Source organism: Bos taurus, chromosome 17 (genome assembly GCF_002263795.3).
Source record: "Bos taurus isolate L1 Dominette 01449 registration number 42190680 breed Hereford chromosome 17, ARS-UCD2.0, whole genome shotgun sequence".
Taxonomy (NCBI): Eukaryota; Metazoa; Chordata; class Mammalia; order Artiodactyla; family Bovidae; genus Bos; species Bos taurus.
The window spans coordinates 44,542,178-44,562,796 of record NC_037344.1 but is presented as its reverse complement, the minus strand read 5'-3'; the positions used below and the strand labels follow the sequence as shown (position 1 = coordinate 44,562,796).

Sequence of the window (20,619 nt, the reverse complement as noted above, 5' to 3'; positions counted from 1 at the left end):
CTGTGTGCCTCCCCCAGCGAGGCTGTCCCATGGCCTGCCCAGAACTCACCGTATCCAGCACAAACACAGCTGCCTTGCGCTGTGAGGGTACGAAGATGCCAAAGAGAGCCTTGTGGCCCTGTGCGTGGTGGTACAGGTAGATGTGGCGGATGCTGCCTGCAGGAGGACATGGCCTGTCACCCTGAGATGTGCAGGAAGTAGGGCCAAGCAAGGGCAGCCGGCACACGCCATACCTGGTTCCAGGTAGTTGAACTGGGCCAAGGAACGCATCTCCAGGTGCTCAAGAGTGAAGGTTTCTGCTTCCCAGCCTGAAAGGTGCCTCACCAGCTGTTTACTGACCACACACATGCAGCCCAGCTGCACCAGGGCCCGAAACACTAATGGAACCTGGAAGAGGGGCAGTCGGGGCTGTGTGAGGGCTGACGGGGGAAGGCAGAGGCCCAGCTGCTGCTGCTGGCCTGTCCATGCCTCGACTGGGTTTGTTTCCCTCTATTCCATTTAGGTGGATCCTTGCACCGTTCAGCTGGGAAAATAATCACCTGAGTCTCATACACGCCCTCGATGTCTGGCGCCGCCAGCTCAGTGTTGATCTCGTTGATATGTTCTTGGTACATGTCCTCTGGCACCGAGTATTCGTAGAGGTTGTAGACCATATTGGAGCGAGGAAGGACTCGATTCACCTGGTGACACCATGTGACAGTGACCTCACCCCACAACTGAGCTAAGTGGTAACGTTTGCAGCAATGCACAGGCAAACACATGTGCACACACTCTTATACACATACATGCATTGTTTAAACAGTCCTAGGATGTCTGCACACAACCAGAGAGTAAAGTCCTATAGCCCATTTCTCCCTATCAGTAAAATTAAAAGGTCTGGGCCTGGCTTCAAGAAGCCGCCTGAGGCTTCAAAAAGTAGACAAGTTCCCAGACTGTGAGGGGCAGGTGCTCCTGCTACATTTTCCTCTGTTCTCTCCTGGGTGTAACCTAAGGGTGCAGGAAGCAAAAACCCAGAGAGAAGCTATGTTTTCGTGGACAGAAGACTAGGAATGGAACCCCTGTCCAGCCAGTGTGGGTACCTTGGCGAGGAGGGAGCAGGAGAGGGGTGCCTCAAGGGGAAAACACCCTAAAGGAAGGATGTTCTACTCACTCACATCACACACATCTAAGAAAGCTCAGAATCCTAGATCATTTGTTCTCTGTTGCCCACTCCTTCCCTGTCCTCTTCCAGGATCCACATTCTGCTGAATCTTCTGGTGGCAACTGGATTTCACCTTTTCCAGAAGCATTCTCTGTATAGCTGCCAGTTACAAATACTCTAGTCTCATCTCCTCAATCAGATGTCATTTGCTCAATGATCCCTGGGCAGAGCTAACTGGGAGCTCGGATGGAGACACTGGGCAGGAGCCTCTGAGGACGCCCCAGCTGAGAGGAGGACCACCTGCTGTAGGATTCCACATATGTGAAATGTCCACGGCAGGCTAACCTAGAGGCAGAATCTGGACCAGTGCTTACTGAGGGCTGGGAGAGGGGAAAGGCTGCTAAGGGGCTGGGGTTTCTTTGTGGGGTGGTGAAAATGTTCTAAGATTGACAGGGGAGATGGCCGCATAACTCTGAATACACTAAATGCCACTGAGTCGTATACTTTGAGAGAGCTGTATCGCATATGAATTATACCCCAATAAAGCTGTTCACATCAGAAGAACCTATGGAGACAGAGCCCGCAGCCTCTGACAAATGTCCACCTAGCGCTTTCCCTGCTACATGGACAACAGATACAAGAGATGGTCCACCAAGACAATGATACCCGCAGCTTCCTCACTGAGCATTCACTCAGTGCTCCACAGCATCATTTCAATTAATTTTTGCAGCATCCCAAGAAGGTTCTCAGGAGACATAGAGGCACCAGAACACCTTGCTCAAGGTCACAAAGCTCACATGGTCTTTGTATCTGCAAAGCCTGAATCTGTATGTGGCCTCTGCCATAGTGGAGGCAACCTCAGAGGCTGAGCAGGCCGCTGACCTCAGTGACCAGAAACAAGAGCTGCCCCCCGTACCTTCCGATAGGAAGGGCCCTCCTCCGCTTTGGCCACCCGCTGGTTCACGTAGAACACCCGGGGAATGTTCAGCTTGATGCAGTGCAGGTCACTGCCGATGACAGCCCATACCCTGAACAAGCCAGCCTGGCTGGTCTCACTGATCTGAAAAGGAAACACAGATTGTATAGCACTCCATGTCTCACCCTGTCACAGAAAGCACTCAATACCTGTGCACAGGCCATCTCCCAGGTGGCCTCCAGAACCAGCTCCTTTACAGAGGCACACAGGTAAAGCCCTGCCCCTTCTGCCCCACTCCAGACCAGGTCCCCAGGATCGTAAGCTGGTCAAATACCCCTTCCCATCAGCCATGCTCCTGCCCTCAGGGGTGTCCTGCCCTCCCTCTGATCACTGTCTGCACCTGCACAATCTGCCATGGAAGGTCCAGAATGCTGCGAGCTGTTCTTCGAAAGAAGCCCCCCAGTCCTGTGGAGGGCCCCTCTCGGATGGCCCCAGGCCTTGGTGTGCCCTCTGCCCCCTCCAGACGCCGCCTCTTCTTGTGAGCAAGGCGCTGTTGAGCCTGCAGCTGCCACTTCTTCTTGTGGAATTGGAGCCAGACCAGCCACTCTTCCTGGGACAGGTCAAGAGGAGGAGATGGCAAACAGAGCTGAGCATACAGTGAAACAGAAACACCCTTCCACAGCAACTAAATCTCGCAGCTCCCAAGCTCTGTAAGATCTGGGCACATCATACCAACTTCCTCAGGGGTCAAGCCCCATTTCTAGGCCCCTGCACTACTCAGGAGATCCCACAGGGAGATGGCTTGTCACAGGTTAGGCCTGACCAGCATTCCTGCTCCTCTCTCCCACCAGCCACTCCAGACTCCCTGAGAATTCTTGCCTGGGTGGTTCCGAGTGCCGGAGGCTGCCCCAAAACCTCCTGCCAGGGCATCGTCAGCTCCAGGTCCTGCGATCCCTCTTGCCTCTCACAGTGGATACGCTTTCTCTTGGTAGCAATGGGCACTGCCGAGTGAGGTGGCTTTGTGAGGCCAAAGTCCTCCATGTCGGGGGAGCCAAGGCTTTGGGAACCTTCTGAAGCTTGGGCCATGCCCACCTGCAAAGATCCAAAGGAGCCTTAAAATAGCTCTCTCTCTTGATAAATCTCCCTTCTAGAAACCCACCCAAAGTGAACTCCTAAATAAAGTAAAATACTTGAACACACTCATTTACAGACTAACCTATTCTTTTAATATTTTAAAAAATCCATTTATTTGGCTATGCCAGGTCTTAGTTGTGGCATGCGGGATCTTTTTAGTTGCAGCATGCAAACTTTTAGTTGTGGCACGTGGGAGCTAACTTCCTGACTGGGGATGGAATCCGGGCCCCCTGCATTGGGAGCAAAGAGTCTTAGCCACTAGACCACCAGGGAAGTCCCAAACTAACCTACTTTTAAACTTTTAACAGTGAAAAGGTCAGAAAGAAAACGTCACTTGGGTACCACCATTACAAAGTGAATGTTATATTTTTCTGTGTTTGCTTCAGAATCCTCTCTTCTTAATAAGAAATATTGTAAAACATAGGTAAAGGACTCCTCTTTCTCAAGCCCAGCCCCCAAGTGTCTATCACTCCCCGCACATTTTGTACTTTTACTCTGAATCTATAAACCCATAAACTGTTCCTTTCAGCTGCAGTTTTATATGAATAGAGCTACATGGTACACATACTGTGACTTCCTTTCTTTACTCAATGATACATTTTTGAGATTGATCCCTGTTGATACATGTGGACACTGTCCATTCATTCTAACTGTAGAATACTCTATTATGCATATAAACCAGCTGACCTATCCATGATATTCTAAAATGACGAACTGTTCATTTCCACTCTTTCAGAACCAGAAAGATGGGTTCAGATGGGTTCAACAACCATCCTTTCACGTGCTGCCTGAAGACCTGTGCTTACACTCCCATCAGAAATACAGACAAGATCCTATTTCCCCACGTGTTAACACCTGATGTCACCACACTCATTTTTTTTGCTGTGATGTGGCATCTAAATATTTGATTTTCCATTTACCTAATCAACAGTGGGGTTGACCCTGGGGTAGACAGTCTTCTAAAATGACCCCAATGACCCCAACTCCAGTTGTTCACGCCCTGTATGACTCTCCTGAGTATGGGCTGGACCGTGACTGCCCTGCCTTTAATGAAGAGATTACAACAAAAGTGACAGGACGCCATTCTGAGACTAGACTATAAAATACAGTGACCTCTGCACTGCGGGCACCCGCTCTGGCTGATGTCTAGGGCCTGCTCTGGAGTCGGCCGCCAGGCTGTGAGCTGTCCTGTGGAGAGGCCCGTGGAGCCAGGAACGAGTACGGCTCGACCAGAGTGAGCTTGGGAGCACATCCCTCCTCACCTCCTGGGGAGGCCTTCATATGGGAGCACAGCCCTGGCTGACACCTGACTGCAGTCTGCAGGAGACCCTGGGCCAGGGGACCTGGATAAGCTGTGCCCAGATTCCAGACCCACAGGGCTCAAAAAGTGCAAGATAATAATAAACCCATGATATTTAAGCTTCCAGGTTCTGGGATCACTTGCTACACAGTAAACAGAAAAATAACATACGTGTTTATGGATCATTTCTAATTTTGTACATTTTAAATATCTTCTTTGAATTGTGACTTTTCTCTTCCTTTTATGGTGACTTCTGTGTTAGAAAAAAGTTTGTTTTTTAATTACAAAAGTAACAGAAGTATAGTAATGAACACCCATGTTCTTATAATGCAAATTCAGTAAACACCAACATTTTGCCTTTCTTGTTTCAGACTACAGAAAACTTATATTTTAATTAACTGAATTTATTGGTCTTTTCTTTTGCGATGTGTGTTTTTTAGTTATGACTTAAGAAGCTCTTTCTACCCCAGCATCATAAAGATAGCCTCCTGTGCCTTTTCCCCAAAGAGTTATCTTTTTTCAACTTACATCTTTATTTGGAATTTGTTTTCATACTCTGTGAGATAGCTACTTTCTTCTTAAAATATGAAAAAACATTTTCCCCAGCATCATTTATTGAATAAGCACTCTATTCTCCTTAATAGTGTATAACACTACCTCTGTGATAGACCAAGCTCCCAGGTGCGTTGGGATCAGTTTCTAGGGTCCCTATTAGTAGTTCCACTGTTACATGGTCTTGCTTTAATAAGAGTAAGTTTTGTTACACACTAAGACAAACTTCCCCTTTTTAATCTTCAAAATTGTTTTCGTTTTTCTTATCCTTGTTCTTCACATGAATTTTAGGATTGTCAAGTTCCATCAGAAAACTTTTTGTAGATATTTTAACTGAAATTACACTGAATTTTACAAATTACCTTGGGGCAAATCACCCCAAGGATTCTAATATTGAATCTTTTCATCCATGAACATGGTATGTCTCCTTTTTTATTTAGGTGAATTTCTCTACTCTTCAATAAAGTTGTATAATTTTTTTCCATAAAAGTTTTACACACATTTTGTTACTATGATTTATTCCTTGGTATATTATTTGCCATCATTGATAAATAGCACCTTTCAAACAATACTTTCTAAGGAATTCTCTAGTGGTCCAGTGGTTAAAACTCTGCGCTTCCTTTGCAGAGGGTGCAGGTTCAATACTTGGTTGGGAAACAAAGATCCTGCATGCCACATAGCCAAAATAAAAAAAAAAAAAAATTAATCAATTTTTAAAAATTCCTAATTGTCTCTAATATAAAAGAAAGATATAGGTTTTTATATACGAGCTTTGTATCTAATGACCTTGTTGAAATGTCTTAAGTTAAAATAATTTTGGAGTTCCTTACATTTTCTGTGTTGTTATATTTACCTACAAATGATGTTTTATATCTTTCTATCCTTAAAATTTAACTTCTTTTTCTTGTTGAATTATGCCAGCCAGGAGTTCCAAACAATTTTGAATAGAAGTGGTGGTAACTAACAGGCATCCATCTCCTCTTCCTCATTTCAATGATTCTAATGTTGTGCCATTAAATATGATGCGTGCTATTGAGTTTCAACAGATGGACTTTATCAGAGAAATATATCGTCTTTTCTGATTTTGACTGTTCAAAGTTTTATCATGCACAGACATTCAAGTTTATCAAATGTTCTTTCTTGACGCTATTGAAAATGACACCTTAAGTCTTCTCTTTGTGATGAATTGATTTTTCCTAAAATGAACTAAATTAGCAGATTTCTGAAGTTAACACCTGCCATTCCTTGCATAAATCATACTTGGACACAATGTTACTGTCTTTACACAGTACAAAATTTAGTTTGTTAGTATTTTTGTACCTATAGTTCTATCTGCCAATGGCCTTCCTTTTCCTGGCTTGTTAGTTTGTTACCAGGGTAATAAAAGTTATAAAGATTACCAAATGAGCTAGTGAAAGCGAAGTCGCTCAGTCCTGTCCGACTCTTTGCGACCCCATGGACTGTAGCCTATCAGGATCCTCCGTCCATGGGATTCTCCAGGCAAGAGTGCTGGAGTGGATTGCCATTTCCTTCTCCAGGGGATCTTCCCAACCAGGAATCGAACCCGGGTGTCCCGCATTGCAGGCAGACTCTTTACCGTCTGAGCCACCAGACGAAACCAACCAAATGAGCTAAGGACCTTCTTTTTTTTTAATTCTCTGGAATCATTTGTTTAAAAAGTTTGGTAGGGGGCTTCGCTGGTGGCTCAGTGGTGAAGAATCTGCCTGTCAAAGCAAAGGACACAGGTTTGATCCCTGGTCTGGGAGGATCCCACATGCTGTGGAGCAGTTAGATTCCTGTACCACAACTAGTGGCACTCTAGGTCCCAGGAGCCCCAAGTACTGAGCCCATGTCCCTAGAGGCCATGCTCTGCAACTAGAGAAGCTGCCGCATTGAGAAGCCTGCATACCACAATGAAGAGTAGCCCCGCCACCTGCCACAACTAGAGAAGTCCACACGTAGCAACGAAGACCCAGCAGTACCAAAACAAATTTTTTTTTAAAGTTTGATAAAATCCCTCTGAGAAACCATTTGGGCCCAGTATTTGTTTCTTTTTAATGCCTGAAGTTCTAATCAGTTCTTCTATTGTTTCTTAGGCTAATTTGAATAACTCTTCTAGGATATTGCCCATTCCATCTAAGTTTTCCAATTGTTTAGGAAAGATAATTCAGTCTTTATTTTTTTTAGACTTTATAATAGCTGCACTGATAATGTTTCATTAACATAAAACCTGAAATATCTATCTTGACAAAGATTTATCTATTTCATCAGTCTTTTCAAATATAAAGGTTTTGCCTTTATTGTTTCATTCATTGCTGCTCTTGCCTTTATAACTTCTTTCTACTTTCTTGGTTTCTACTGTTTCTGAATTTTTCAGTTGGAAGTTACTTAATTTTCTATTGGTTTTTCTTTTCTATATATTAAAATAGATTATGTGCTATTTATAGTCTTCTTTAGTTGCAAACTACAAATATTAATAGTATTTTCATTTAGTATTTCTAATTTGCATTGTGACTTCTTGACCCATGAGTTATTTATAAATATATTTCTTTATGGTTTTCAAACAACAAGATCTGTATATATATAAATTATTTGGAATCTGTTACAATTTGCTTTGCAGCATTCAGTCTTATTTTAGGTGTTCTTAAAAAGAATGTGTATTCTTTAATTACTGAGTGCAAAGCTCTATTTGTTAACTAAATCTAGTTAGCAATTCTGTCATTCTAACCTTACATATTTTTACTAGTTTTTGGTCTGCTTGATCAATCGAGAGATGTGTTAAAATCCTAAACTGATTAGATGTCAATTTTTTTCTAATAGTTAAGTAAATTTTCACATTATTTAATTTGAAGCTAAACTATTAGAATTACTAAATATTTCTAGTGAAATTTGACTACTACTTTAATAGTAGTATTTAATACTATCGTTATCATTACTAATACTTTTTAATTTTTTTTTTGGTCTTGCATTAATATAGCTACATCAGCTTTGCTTTGCTTAATATTTACTTGATATATATGTTTTTGCATCCTTCTAATTTTTGTGAGCCCTTTTAGGTATAACTCATGAAAATAACTGATTTTAAAATTCAGTCTGAGGATCTGGTTTTTAGCAGGTGAGTTTGTATACTGCTCTGGTTTAAAGCTCAGTTTCCATTTTTAGCATCTGAGAATTTTCTTCTTGCTCTTCTGATTTTAGCTATGCTTTTCATTACACTGGTCTTTAGTATTTTTTTGCATTTCTAACAGCTTTTTTTATAGTTTAGAAAACTGAAGTCTCAAGGTGAAGTGATGCATTCCAAGTTACTGAGTCTATTTAGTACATCATATATGTAGATAGTTTTTCATCCTAAAGTGATGCATTACAAAGCTTCCTATCACAGAAGAACACAGAAGAACTAAAGGGTTAAGTATCAAGATACGTATTTTTGGAAAGAAAAACACATTCCAGATGCTTGAATGGAAGTATCCAAAATGATGAGCAGCAGTATGGAGACTGGTGCCTGTGTGCCCACAGGACCCAGCCCAGCCCCGACTGTCACAGCCTCTGTTGTCCTGGGCCAGGCCCCATTACCTGTCTCTTGCCCTCAAGGACGAAGAGCTCACTGATCTTCTTCTGCTTGTAGACGTCATTTTTCTCTAACAGTTTTTTGTGCAGCCAGTCAGGGTGTTTGACACGCGGTACTGGGTTCTTCACCTACATGAAGGCGATACTAATCACTTGTCTGACTCTGTTAGTTTAATCAGGTCCAGGTTTCACACTGGGCTCTGTTTCTGCTGGTTTCAGCCTCACCTGCTGCAGGGCCGCAGGGATCGTGATGATCTTCTGTATGGCACTCCCCAGCCGCTCAATGTAGTAGTCCCAATCCAGAATCTGAGCATGCAGGAAACCAGCAATGGAGTGCATGAGAAAAGCAGAAGAGCAGCAACACACCATGCCAAGCACTGTGCTGAATGCTTCATGTGTTTTATTTAATCCTCTTAGAAATTCTATGCTGAAAGGCCCCATTTCACAGAGGAGGAAATGGAAGTGGAGAGGATAAATGATCCCCCAGGATCAGAGCAAGCAAAGGAGCCAGCAGCAGAACCTTGTGCCAGACCCCAAGCCTTAGTCCATCCCAGAGAAGAGTTAAAAAGGCTTCCCTAGCATCTAGCTTTTCCAGGTTTTCCCTAAAGTGTAACTATTTCTTCATTCATTCCATAATAGAAAAGAGGAAATCAAGAGTGAAGTCTCCAGACAAAAACATGACCCGAGTCTGGGATTCTCTGCCCTATCTAGTTTTCCTCCTCAATTTCTAAGAGTAGGAAAAAAAATCAGCACTCACTGTCCGAATATCAAAGTCCTGAAGGGAAGAACTCTTTAGCCATTTTCGGAGAAAGTGCTTCCTCACGGTGGGCTCTGCCTGGAAAATGGCCAGTGGAATGGCTCTGGTCGAGAAGAGATAAAAAACTCACAAATGTGAAAATCTCCTGTAGTTTACATGGAACTAAGTACTTATGACCTACTTTGTAACCTATGCTTTTAGTTCATGTAGTTATTTTGTATAAACTATACCTGTATCTGATGTTTATCATAATAAATATTAATACTTCATATTAAAATGTCATGATTTCGTGCACCACCCCTCACCATTGGCCACCTGGTGTATGTCTGACCATTGTTATCAGAGCTATTTACAGATGTCTTTACATAAATTATATATTCATGTGCATGTATATAAATAAACATTAAAAATGTTATTCACTGAGTAAAATATAGACAGAGACCACCGCTTGCCTGAAAATGAAACCAGTTTTCACATCACTAGCAAAGCAACACGGCAACTGTCACTACCCCTCTTTCTCTCACTGGAAGAAGTATTTGTTATTTTGAAATATCATAAAGAAACTTAGAAAGAACAGAAACCTGTGCACCCACCACCTAGTTCTATCAAACCGGCCATGCCATTTTCATGTCATGGATGAAAAATAAAGATGACGATGAAGTCCCCTGTGTAGCTCTGTCGACCCTCCTAATATAGAAGTGAATACAGTGTTTATCTTGGTGCTTATCAATCCCCTACGTGCTTTTATAGTACTCCTACTGTACTTTCCCTGTGTGTAAACTTAAATAGACAGAAGTACACTCTGCCTTCACGCATCACCCTGCTTTTCTTGCTGTCAGTGTGGTAACATGTAGCTGTGGTTCAATAATCCCAACTCGAGAAGTGCAGCATCAGTCTGCTTGTGTGTGAGTGACCCAGAGCTCTGTCCTAAACCTGAACTGAACCTTGTGTTGTGCTCACTGTAGCAGACCCTTCAAGACATTCCCACTGCCCTATGCCTGACTGAGAGGGTACTCTCAGTCTGCCCACCCAAGAACCCAGATTCTCTGGGCTCTGAGTGGACAAGCTCACTATACCCTCTCAGGATTCCCACCAGGGCCCCAGCAGCCTTCCCAGCATCTGCTCTAAAGGAAGTCCAAGGTCTGGTTCCTCCCTCTTCTGAGTCCTGACTACCCCTGCTCTGTTTAAGGAAGCTCATCTCTCTATGGAGGGACACAGGCTCTACAGAAGATGCAGGTTTTCAGAGAGCAACCAAGACCCTTAAGGAATTCCTTCCTTGACACTGGAAACCCTTACCTCTCTGTGACTGGAGACCCCTCAGGCTTCCGGGAGATGATGTAGCGGCAGCTCAGCCCTGCATCCTTCACCATCTGATCTCCCAGGAACTCAGCCAGGCGCTTGGCCGTGCTGATGGATGTCGACTTCTGCTCCCCATAATCTTCCAGCTTCCGAGACATGGAACGGTTCTCGGAGATCAGCTCGAACAGTTCGGAATCAGGCATGTTAGCTGCCTGGAGAGAGAGGCAACGAGCAAAAATATCATACAGAGGAAGGGAGCACCAGCCTGAGCTCACCCAAGACTTTCTCCATGTGAAACTGCGTTTATCTAACCTGATGAGCTGAAGGCAGTGGTGTAAAAGGGCTGTCTCATACCACTGCACAGCAACACACCACACACAAAACCTTAACTTTTATTAAACTGTGCAGGAAAATATCAAGAAACATTTATTGAGCTTTTAGTACCAGGACTGCAGAATAATAGGAAAGACAAAGAATTGATTTTTGTCCTAAAAGGAAGAGAAAGACAGGGAAAGGAGGAGCCAGGAGGGAGAAAAGAAGAGAGACATGGGCAGGTTGGACAGCAGATGGACCAACTGAGGAACCAGCCACTTTCTTCAATGATGAGGAGGAGCCCAAGGGGCCTGTGTGAGGTTGAACAGCTTACAACTGGCTCATTATCATGCTAATATTTGTTTCCTTCACAGATTTCTGTCACTGGACACAAAACTTAAGGGGGATTCGGGGTAGCCCTGGCACTAAAGAAGTTACAGGATTTCATCAGAATTAGCCTTGAGTTCATCTGTCACCTTGCTTACCAGGACTCTGACTGCAGGACCCTCAGAGCCAGATGAGGAGCCTTACCTTGCTGTATAGTACGTCCAGCCAGTAATCAGCCACCTTGGCGACAGAGCCATACACTTCTTCTAGGGTGCTGCCCTTAAGAAAGGCCTCAAACACTGAGGACTGGAAGATTTTAATCAGCTGCAGCTCCCCACGGCGTTTGACCTCAAAGCCCTTGAGCTCAGCCAGGGAACCATCCTCATTGAACACGGCATACCTAGAAACATAGGCAAAGAGAGCAGAGGAGAGAGCCTGGGATGCTAGCTGCTTCTCATCACCCCTCTGCCTTTTTCCTTCCCTTTCTCATCCTCCCTTCTAGCATCCATCAAGCAGCAAACATCTCTCTACCCTGATCTCCAAAATGAAAATGATTTAGGGCCTGCAATCTGTAGAACCAGAATATAATAGGTGGAGAACAGAGTTTGTGGGTGTCAAGAAAAGCTTTCCAAATTGAATCAAAAAGGTCAAGAAACCAGAACCGAGGTCTGTTCCTGTTGTGGGTCCTAGTCCATTTACTAGAGGAGTTGTTAGACCTTTCCCAAGCATAAAGACTGTGGGATTCCTACCTCTTCTTCAGTTTCTTGCCTTCTTCCTTGGAGGCTGGAAGGATCATGGCAAGGTAGGGCCCATCAACCTCGAAAAAGATGCTGTTCTCTGAGCGAGTGACATAGGTTAGTGAAGAAGGCTCAGCCAGCTCCTGGTACTGATCATTGGTGAAGCCTTCCTGCCAAGCAAGAGTGAAGAGGGGGTTGGCCTCACTCATCATCACCCTAACCTGGAGACGACCAGCTGCCCTCTAAAGGGTGGATGGATCAGCAAGCTGGGGCTCTTCCATACAACGGACACCACTTGGCAAGAGAAAGGGATCAAGTTCTGACATATGTCCAACATGGATGAACCAAAGTGCTTCCTGCTTGGTCTACCAAGGTTACACAGCATGTTTCAATTCACAGGACACGCTGGAAAAGACAAAACTATCGCACAAAAGAGCACATGGGGGAATCAGGGCTGGGCCTAATGAGAAGGGCCGACAACAAAGGGGCAGGGCCCAGGAGCCTTTGGGGTGGCAGGCTGTTCTATATTGCTCTGTGATGGTGGACATACGCCTCTACGTCTGGGTCAAAACCCATAGAAGTGCTCCCTGTAAAGCATGAATTTTGGACTTCCCTGGTGGTACAGTGGATAAGAATCTGCCTGTCAGTGCAGAGACACAGGTCGATCCCTGGTCTGGAAAGATTCCACATGCTGAGCGGCAACTAAGCCTGTGTGCCACAACTCCTGAGCCCACGTGCTGCGACTATTGCAGCCCACGCACCCTAGAGCTCGCGCTCCACAACAAAAGAAGCCACTGCAATGGGAAGCCCATGCCCAGCAACAAAGACCCAAAAGTAAAGAAATGAATAAAAACAACAACAGAGTGAATCTACCGGAAGCAAAAGAAACAACATTCAACTAGGATCTAGGTGGACCCCAAGAACGCCTGCAGATTGGAACAAACGAACTCAACTGCACTATCATGGCTTGACAGAACCCTGCCAGAGGGCTGGCTTAAGTGACTCTGGCAAATCTCACATGGTGTGGGTGGTGTAAGATTAAAGACTGAACATTGTATGTTCAGTCAGCTGGTGGGCTGACTGCTCACAGACACACGGCTCTGAACCTACTTTACACAAATACTAGGGTTGAAAAAATAAATACACACACTGGGAAAATCAGAGATAGGACAAAGGAGTCACTAATAAGGAAAGGAGAATAGACTGGAGCTGGATATATCGATATGCTCATGTTATATCTATTTAAATGTGTATGCAGATAAACAGAGAAATAAATAGAGACACACATGTGGGGTTATTACACACACACACAACTTCCTAGCCAATCTGCTGTGAGCAGCAGAGACACCCCATCTTGGTTTCTACCACTGCTTCCTAATAAAAGGAACCTGGCGTCCTTGGAGAAATGGGTGATTCCAAGGTGGGACAGGGGAAATACAAGAGGAGGCTGGAGTGTCTTGTATTCCCAGGAAGTAAAGCTCCCCCAAAACCCAAATCCAAACCACATAACAGGGTATGTCTCAAGGACACAGGGGGCTAACGTGAAGGAGCCCCTAGTGGCCAAAGTGGAATAAGCGGAGTAACAAAACACACCAGGATGGAACTGGGTTGTTACCCCACACAGCAAACACCCACACACCCACAATGACCTAACAAATGACTCAATAAAGTGATAAGTGAGGGACTAAGTAGGAGAAAGGGGCTTCCCAGAAGGTAAGAGGAATTGATACAGTGGTAAAGAATCCGCCCACCTAGCAGGAGACTTGGGTTCAATCCCTGGGTTGGGAAGATCCCTCGGAGAAAGGAATGGCAACCCACTTCATTATTCTTGTCTGGAGAATTCCATGGACAAAGGAGGCTGGAGGGCTACAGTAAGTATGTGGGGTCACAAAAGAGTTGGACAGGACTGAGTGACTTAACAACAAAAGTAGGAGAGAAGTGTGACAACTCTTCCTTACAAAAGGTTCCAATTAATAATGTACAAAGAACGAGGGAAATACAGAGTAGCCTTGGGCAGACTGATGCCCACTGTGACAGGATACTCCCAGTGCTAAAACCAGAGGGCGAAGGTTCACAGTGAAACAGCACATCTGCAGAGTCTCAGTGCAGAGCAGAGTATCTCCTCCTCGGTCTTTACTAATTACCGGGATGCTCTGCTGTGTGGCTGGGGTCTGCCACTCCTCTTGGGAGTGTGGACTCATGGACTAGTTCCTGTACCGTGATAGTTGGGAAGCCAGCAGGAGTGCTGATCCTGATTCAGTGCTCCGCAAGAATGCCAACACAGAGCACGTATCTCTGTTTTTTTCCTTCAAAAAACCCAAATAACCTCAATCTAGTAACAAAGAACAAGGGACAAATTCAAATGGAGGGTGAGTCCGCAAAGCACCTGACACGTATTCACCAGAGTGTCTGGGTCATAACAGACTGGAAAGACCAAGGGGGCTGCCAGGCTGGAGGGGACTAAGGAGACAGGCTGGCCAAATGCAGGGCGTAGTCCTGGAAAAGCTGAGAAATACAAAGCTGTAGTTGAGTTATGGTGTGGTGCTGGCATGACTTCTCAGTTCTGACAATTACACTGGGGTTTATAGAAGATAAATAGAAACAGGCAGGACTTCCCTGGTGGTCTAGTAATTAGGAATCCGCCTTGCAATGCAGGGGACGTGGGTCAGATCCCTGGTTTGGAAAGAGCCCATGTGCCACAGAGTAGCTAAGCCCGTGTGCCACAAATTACTGAGCCTGTGAGCTCCAAAGCCCATGCACCACAACACAAGACCCCAGATGATGCAACGGAGACCCCATGTGCCACAACTAAGACCCATCACAGCCAAATAAAAAAATAAAGAGAAGCAGGCTAAAGGATATACAGGAATTCTTGTTCTATTCTTCCAATTTTGCTATAAGTCTGGTAATTATGCTAAATAGGAACAGAGACACAGGTAACTTTTGAACACAACATCTCTGGAAGATGTTCAAGCTAGAGAAAGATTATCTGAAAGTCAGAGACATTCAGAAATGGGAGCACCCACTCAGAAAGGGGAGCACCTCAGTGTAAGGGCCAACGCTTTCCCCTTTCCCACACTCCTATCAAGAGAGGTGGCACGAAGAACCCCACCCCAGACAATGGGTCTTTGCTAGAGATGCAGGCTCACCTTGACCATGATGTTTAACATAGCCCCAGGGTAAGAGATGGTCACCTTGGGCTTTTTCACATTGGTGGTCTTGATGACAAAGTTTTCGGGGAAGCTGTTGGGCAGGACACACCATATTCCATCTGTGTCCAGCTCTAAGGGCCTCCTTCAGAGAAACAGAGAAATGAGACCATATGAATGATGGGCACGGATGTCTACAGAGCAAGAACCCTGTGTCAATGCCTGACAGTGGACAAGGTTCCTCCTGGCTGGGAACCCACAAAATGAAACACCTTCTCAGCCCCTGAGTCCAGCCTCCTCACCTCAGGCTGTGCTCCCCCAAGTCCCAGAAGCTGGTGACCAAGTGCAGCACTCACCCGATTTGCTCGATCAGCTCCCGTGCCTGGGTGATGATGTTGGCCCCTGTGAAGCAGACGATGCCAGCCATCTCCATGGAGTACCAGCGGGCCCTGGGGGGACAGTCACAGCTGAGGGGTGGGAGGGGTACCCTCGAGAAGGACGTTAGAGGAGTCAGGGTTGGGAGGAGGGGACATCTGAAGCAGGGAAGAACTAAGGTGGGATTAAGCTCTGTGCTGAGGATATTCCTCTGTTCCTACTTCAAAGCAGTGCTCAGCTCAGGAAAGTTCTGAAAGGATGCAGCATGCTGCCACGGCAACAGCTCACAACCTCAGCTCAGCAGGACTCTCCAGGGCAGTGGCTGAGAGAGCCCCCTCGAGTTCCCTCCCACTCTCCCAGGCACCACCTCAAGCCTTCCTTGTTCTCCCAAACCCCACACTCATCCTCTAACTTCTCAGGCAAAACACCAGCCCACCTGGCTCAGCACTCAAATCAGGTCTCACAGGTGTCAAGTGACCCGAGGCCAGGCCCTCCTGCCCCAGGGAACTCTGCTCAGGCTAGCCCTGCTCTCAGCCCCTCCCTCTCTGCCATTAAAAGGCAACAACAAATAAATAAAGCCACTTTCCCTCAAACCAATCTGCCCTACCACCACCTTGCTCCTCCAGGGCCACCCATGTTGACCCTCCTGGGTTCCACCCACAACAGCTAGGCCTCACCTTCAATGACCTGCTCTACCGAGGCCCCACCTACCTAGCTGCTGGTTCACCGGACACACTCAGGTCCCACCTTGCCTCACCTTCCTTTGGCACCCTACCCTGGGAACATACTCCATGTTGGCTTTAGGATGCCCCCATTTCTGGCTTTCTTGACTTCTCAGAAGACTTTGCACCCCTCACTAGTCATATGCTCTGGAGAAGGAAGTGGCAACTCACTCCAATATTCTTGCCAGGATAATTCCAGGGACAGAGGAGTCTGGTGGGCTACAGTCCATGGAGTCACAAAGAGGTGGACGTGACTGGGCACGCATGCACTAGTTGTATGCCAGAGACTACCAAACCGCTCTGCAGCCTGGGATGCTCAGAAGAACATGTCCAGGAGTGCTAACGCCCCAGCTTCCCAGAACCCTCTGAGTCAGTGTGACCTTAACCCCCACTCAACCCACCCTCTCCCGCACTCCTTGAACAAGGCCCTGACTCTCCCCTTTTGCTCGCGCCCACAGGCCCCACCAGGCAAGTGCCTACCCCTTGCGCATGACGTAGCCATAGAAGGAGTTGAGGATGCACTTGTGCGCCAGCTGCAGGGAGTCGTACAGGACCTCCATGTTCCTGCAGCGCTTCACCTCCGCCGCGTCCCCCACCTCCACGGCTGCGGAGAGCTTCTTTTTCCACACCTGCAACCCACACAAAGACTGTCACCTCCTAGACTCTTCCACCTCACATTCTGTACATAGGCCCAAAGTTATGATATTTTGAAATTTTCAAATCTATAGAAAACTTAAAAAAAAAATTACAACAAAGACCATATACCAGAGGGGTTACTGTTGATACTTTTTTACCATATTTCCTTCATTCCATTCTAGAGAAAAACTCTACCGGCAACACCAACGGCAAGTTGAAATTATCATGACCTGACCCCCCTAAATACTTCAGCAAAAAATTTCCAGGAACAAGGACATTCTATATAAGCTCAACGCTATCACTACACCTGAGATATTTAACATGGATACATCAGCTTGTCCCCCATAGTGTCTGCATGCTTAGTTCTCACCTACCCTGAAACACTTTCAATCTAGAACTGCCCCACGTAAGACAGATATCCTGAAAGGACTTATGAACACAAAGAAACATATCAATATTACATTTTTATTACTTGTGAGACTAAGGACTAGGAGAAAATACTTTGTGATAGCAACAACCCACTTTGACACCTCAGACTTAGGGCAATTTCAACCCCCATAGAACAGAATCCAGAACCTGGCAGCTAACTGGAGAAGCAGATGAAACCTACATCTCAAGACCAGTGACAGAGGCTGGGGCTTCACTCCACCAAAGAGGCCCAGGGGCTCCCAATCCAAGTCCTGTTACTTAATTTACTCTTATTAATGCACTCAATGGGCTGAGTTATAGGGTTTCTCAAACAACAGAACTCAGAAACCACTGACAGGCTGAAAGCAAAGTGCACATTCTTAGAGGCAACATCTGGGAATAACAATTTACTCCTTAGCCAACACTCATGGACCAACAACTGTTTATCAGATACTATACCAACCGCTGGAAGATGGACACAGCTGTACTAACAAGGGCTGTGTGCTATTGTAAATGGTTGAGAAGAAAATGTTCTTGTCACTGTGGTGGTGGTTACAAATTTTTTGCTGAAGTATTTAGGGGGGTCAGGTCATGATAATTTCAACTTGCCTTTGGTGTTGCCAATAGTTTTTCTCTAGAATGGAATGACGGAAATATGGTAAAAAATTATCAACAGTAACCCCTCTGTGTATGCATTTGTCAAACTCTATAGAACTGCCTCAGAGAAGGCAATGGCACCCCACTCCAGTACTCTTGCCTGGAAAATCCCATGGACGGAGGAGCCTGGTAGGTTGCAGTCCATGGGGTCGCTAGGAGTTGGACATGACTGAGCGACTTCACTTTCACGCACTGGAGAAGGAAATGGCAACCCACTCCAGTGTTCCTGCCTGGAGAATCCCAGGGACGGGGAGCCTGGTGGGCTGCCGTTTATGGGGTCGCACAGAGTTGGACACGACTGAAGTGACTTAGCATAGCAAAGAACTGCCCATCTGAAAGGGTCAGATGTACCCCACATCAATTCTACCTCAATAAAGCGGACATGGTCACCACCAGGGAGGGTGAGACAGGGATGTGACTCAGGGGTATCTGAACTCACTTCCAGCCTGAGTGGCATTTCTTTCTGTTTGCTAGGCTAGCTGCTGTCACAGTGGTCAAACACTGGGTATTCTCCTTCATCTCAGAACATTCCACTGTTACTTCCCCACCTGATGTCTTTTCAGTACCTAGAAAAGGGTCTGGCACAGAACAGGTGCTCAACCAACGTGCTGAGTGATACAAAATTTGGATCACACTGAAAGACATTAGATTGTTACTGCTGAGGGGAGTGGGGAAGGGGCATGAAGGACCTCAGGAATGCCCAGTGCCAGTCGGGGCTGGGGTGAGGCGCAACATGGTGACGCCCATCTCTCACATCCACACAAGCTGCACCTCCTGGGATGCTGAGCTTCTAAGAGGCCAATGGACAGCTCAGCTCCCCAGCATGCTGCGAGGCTTGCGTTTGGCAGATTAGCTCCTTCTGCTTCACTCTGACAAAGTGAGACTTAGCTAACAGGAACTGTGGGGCGGGCTTGTAACACTGCACTGGCAGCTTCCACGATGTGAATGGCCGTCCAGAAGTGTCCCAGGACAAGGAGTCGGGCCCATCTGTGTCTTATTAACTTAGGGTAACAAGAGCTACTCAGGAGGTCCTTAGTAAAAGTGACTGATAAAGAAATGCAGGGAAGGCCATAAATATCTCAGCAACTTTCCCATCCAACGTGAGAAGAAAAATTTTTTTAAAAGTTTGGAATTTAAAGAACAACAACAAAAAAACCCAAAAGATATTTACTGAGTGCCTACTATGTGCCAGGCACTGTGTTAGATTCTAAAAAATAAAATGGACAGTCACAACACTGTCAACACTCATCTGATGAGGAAGACATAGACACGTAACTCAACAGTTTAATTAAGATAAACTGAGGCAGTATGACGATTCCTCTGAAGATTAAAAATACAATTACCATATGATTCAGCAATTCCACTTCTGTGTATATACCCAAAAGAACTAAAAGTAGGATCTTAAAGAGACGTCTGCACACCCATGTTCACAGCAGAATTATTCAAAATATCTAAAACATGGAAGCACCCAACTATCCATCGATGGGTGAATGGATAAACAAAATGTCCATACAGTGGAGTATTATTCAGCCTTAAAAAGGAAATTCTGATACATGCTACCATGAATGAACCTTGAGGGCATTAGGCTAAGAGAAATAATCTAGTCACAAAAGGACAAATCCTGTATGAATCCACTTACATGAGGTTCCCAGGCTCACAGTCCACAGAAACCAGAATGGAGGATCATTAAGGGAATGCAGTGTTTCAGTGTTGCAAGATAAAGAGTTCTGCAGATGGGTGGTAATAGTAATTGCAATGTAAATGTACTTAATGCCACTGATCTGTACACTTAAAAATGTTAAATTTCGTTGTACATATTTACCATAATAAAAATATAAACTTAACAATGATAACAAAGCCTGATGATGACAGTCTATCAGGGCAGTTCGGGATGTGAACAATGAGTCTAGCAGTGAAGGAAGGTCTCTCAGAAAAAAACTCGATATGCTTAAATATAAAACACTTACCTGCTGATATTACAACTGAGGTATTGTTGTGTACTTCCCTAGTCCTACTGGTAAAACATGTCAGTAAACACACTCCCCTCACTCCCCCTGGTCAGAGGCTGGCAAAGTAAAGCGCCACACCTGTACACACAAAGTAAAGGGCCACGTGTGTGCAGTGCTCGCCCTCAGTCTCTGCTGCCCCCTCCCTGCTGCGGGCACACGCAGCTCAGACCCAGGAAAACTTATTTATAAACATGGCCAGCCCAGCCGCAGTTTGCTAACCCCTGCTCTAAATAATTATTTTAAAAGCAATCATTCAGAATAGCTTCAAGGCTCCAGGCCCTTAATTCTTCAAAGTTAAAAACAACTGCATGTTTATTGTCTGAGTGCATGCACTGGGCTCAGAGATTGGGAGTAACACATGGAGACAGTGCTGACCAAGGATTTTCACCCCAGAAACTAGATCCTGCTCCAACCTCACTAAGGTCAGGCTCACCTTGTGGAGACCTTTGAACTCATAGCGCCTGTCCCGAAAAGCACGTACAGTGTCCACATAGAAGGAGTTCTCCCGCTGGCAGATGGTGGTGAGACGCTCTTCCACCTTGGTCACGTGGATTTTCTTGTATGCCTTCCGGCAGTAATCTGAAGCACAATTGAGAATGGTGGGCACGTGAGACTCCACAC

General features: G+C 45.5%; 1 protein-coding gene across 4 annotated transcripts in view; it reads right to left on the bottom strand.

The window, feature by feature from the left end:
- The window catches only part of POLE (DNA polymerase epsilon, catalytic subunit), a 61,062-nt gene that overhangs the window by 21,212 nt on the left and 19,231 nt on the right, over positions 1–20,619 (bottom strand). For all 4 annotated transcript variants that reach the window (XM_005217684.5, XM_024977498.2, NM_001191429.1 and 1 more), the window contains 16 exon segments: positions 20,432–20,577; positions 16,769–16,917; positions 15,548–15,640; positions 15,192–15,336; positions 12,055–12,212; positions 11,510–11,705; positions 10,664–10,878; positions 9,368–9,470; positions 8,836–8,916; positions 8,617–8,739; positions 2,937–3,149; positions 2,458–2,667; positions 2,058–2,201; positions 540–680; positions 234–387; positions 50–156 (listed from right to left, as the gene is read on the bottom strand). In XM_005217684.5, the coding sequence (XP_005217741.1) occupies positions 50–156; positions 234–387; positions 540–680; positions 2,058–2,201; positions 2,458–2,667; positions 2,937–3,149; positions 8,617–8,739; positions 8,836–8,916; positions 9,368–9,470; positions 10,664–10,878; positions 11,510–11,705; positions 12,055–12,212; positions 15,192–15,336; positions 15,548–15,640; positions 16,769–16,917; positions 20,432–20,577 (2,378 nt within the window).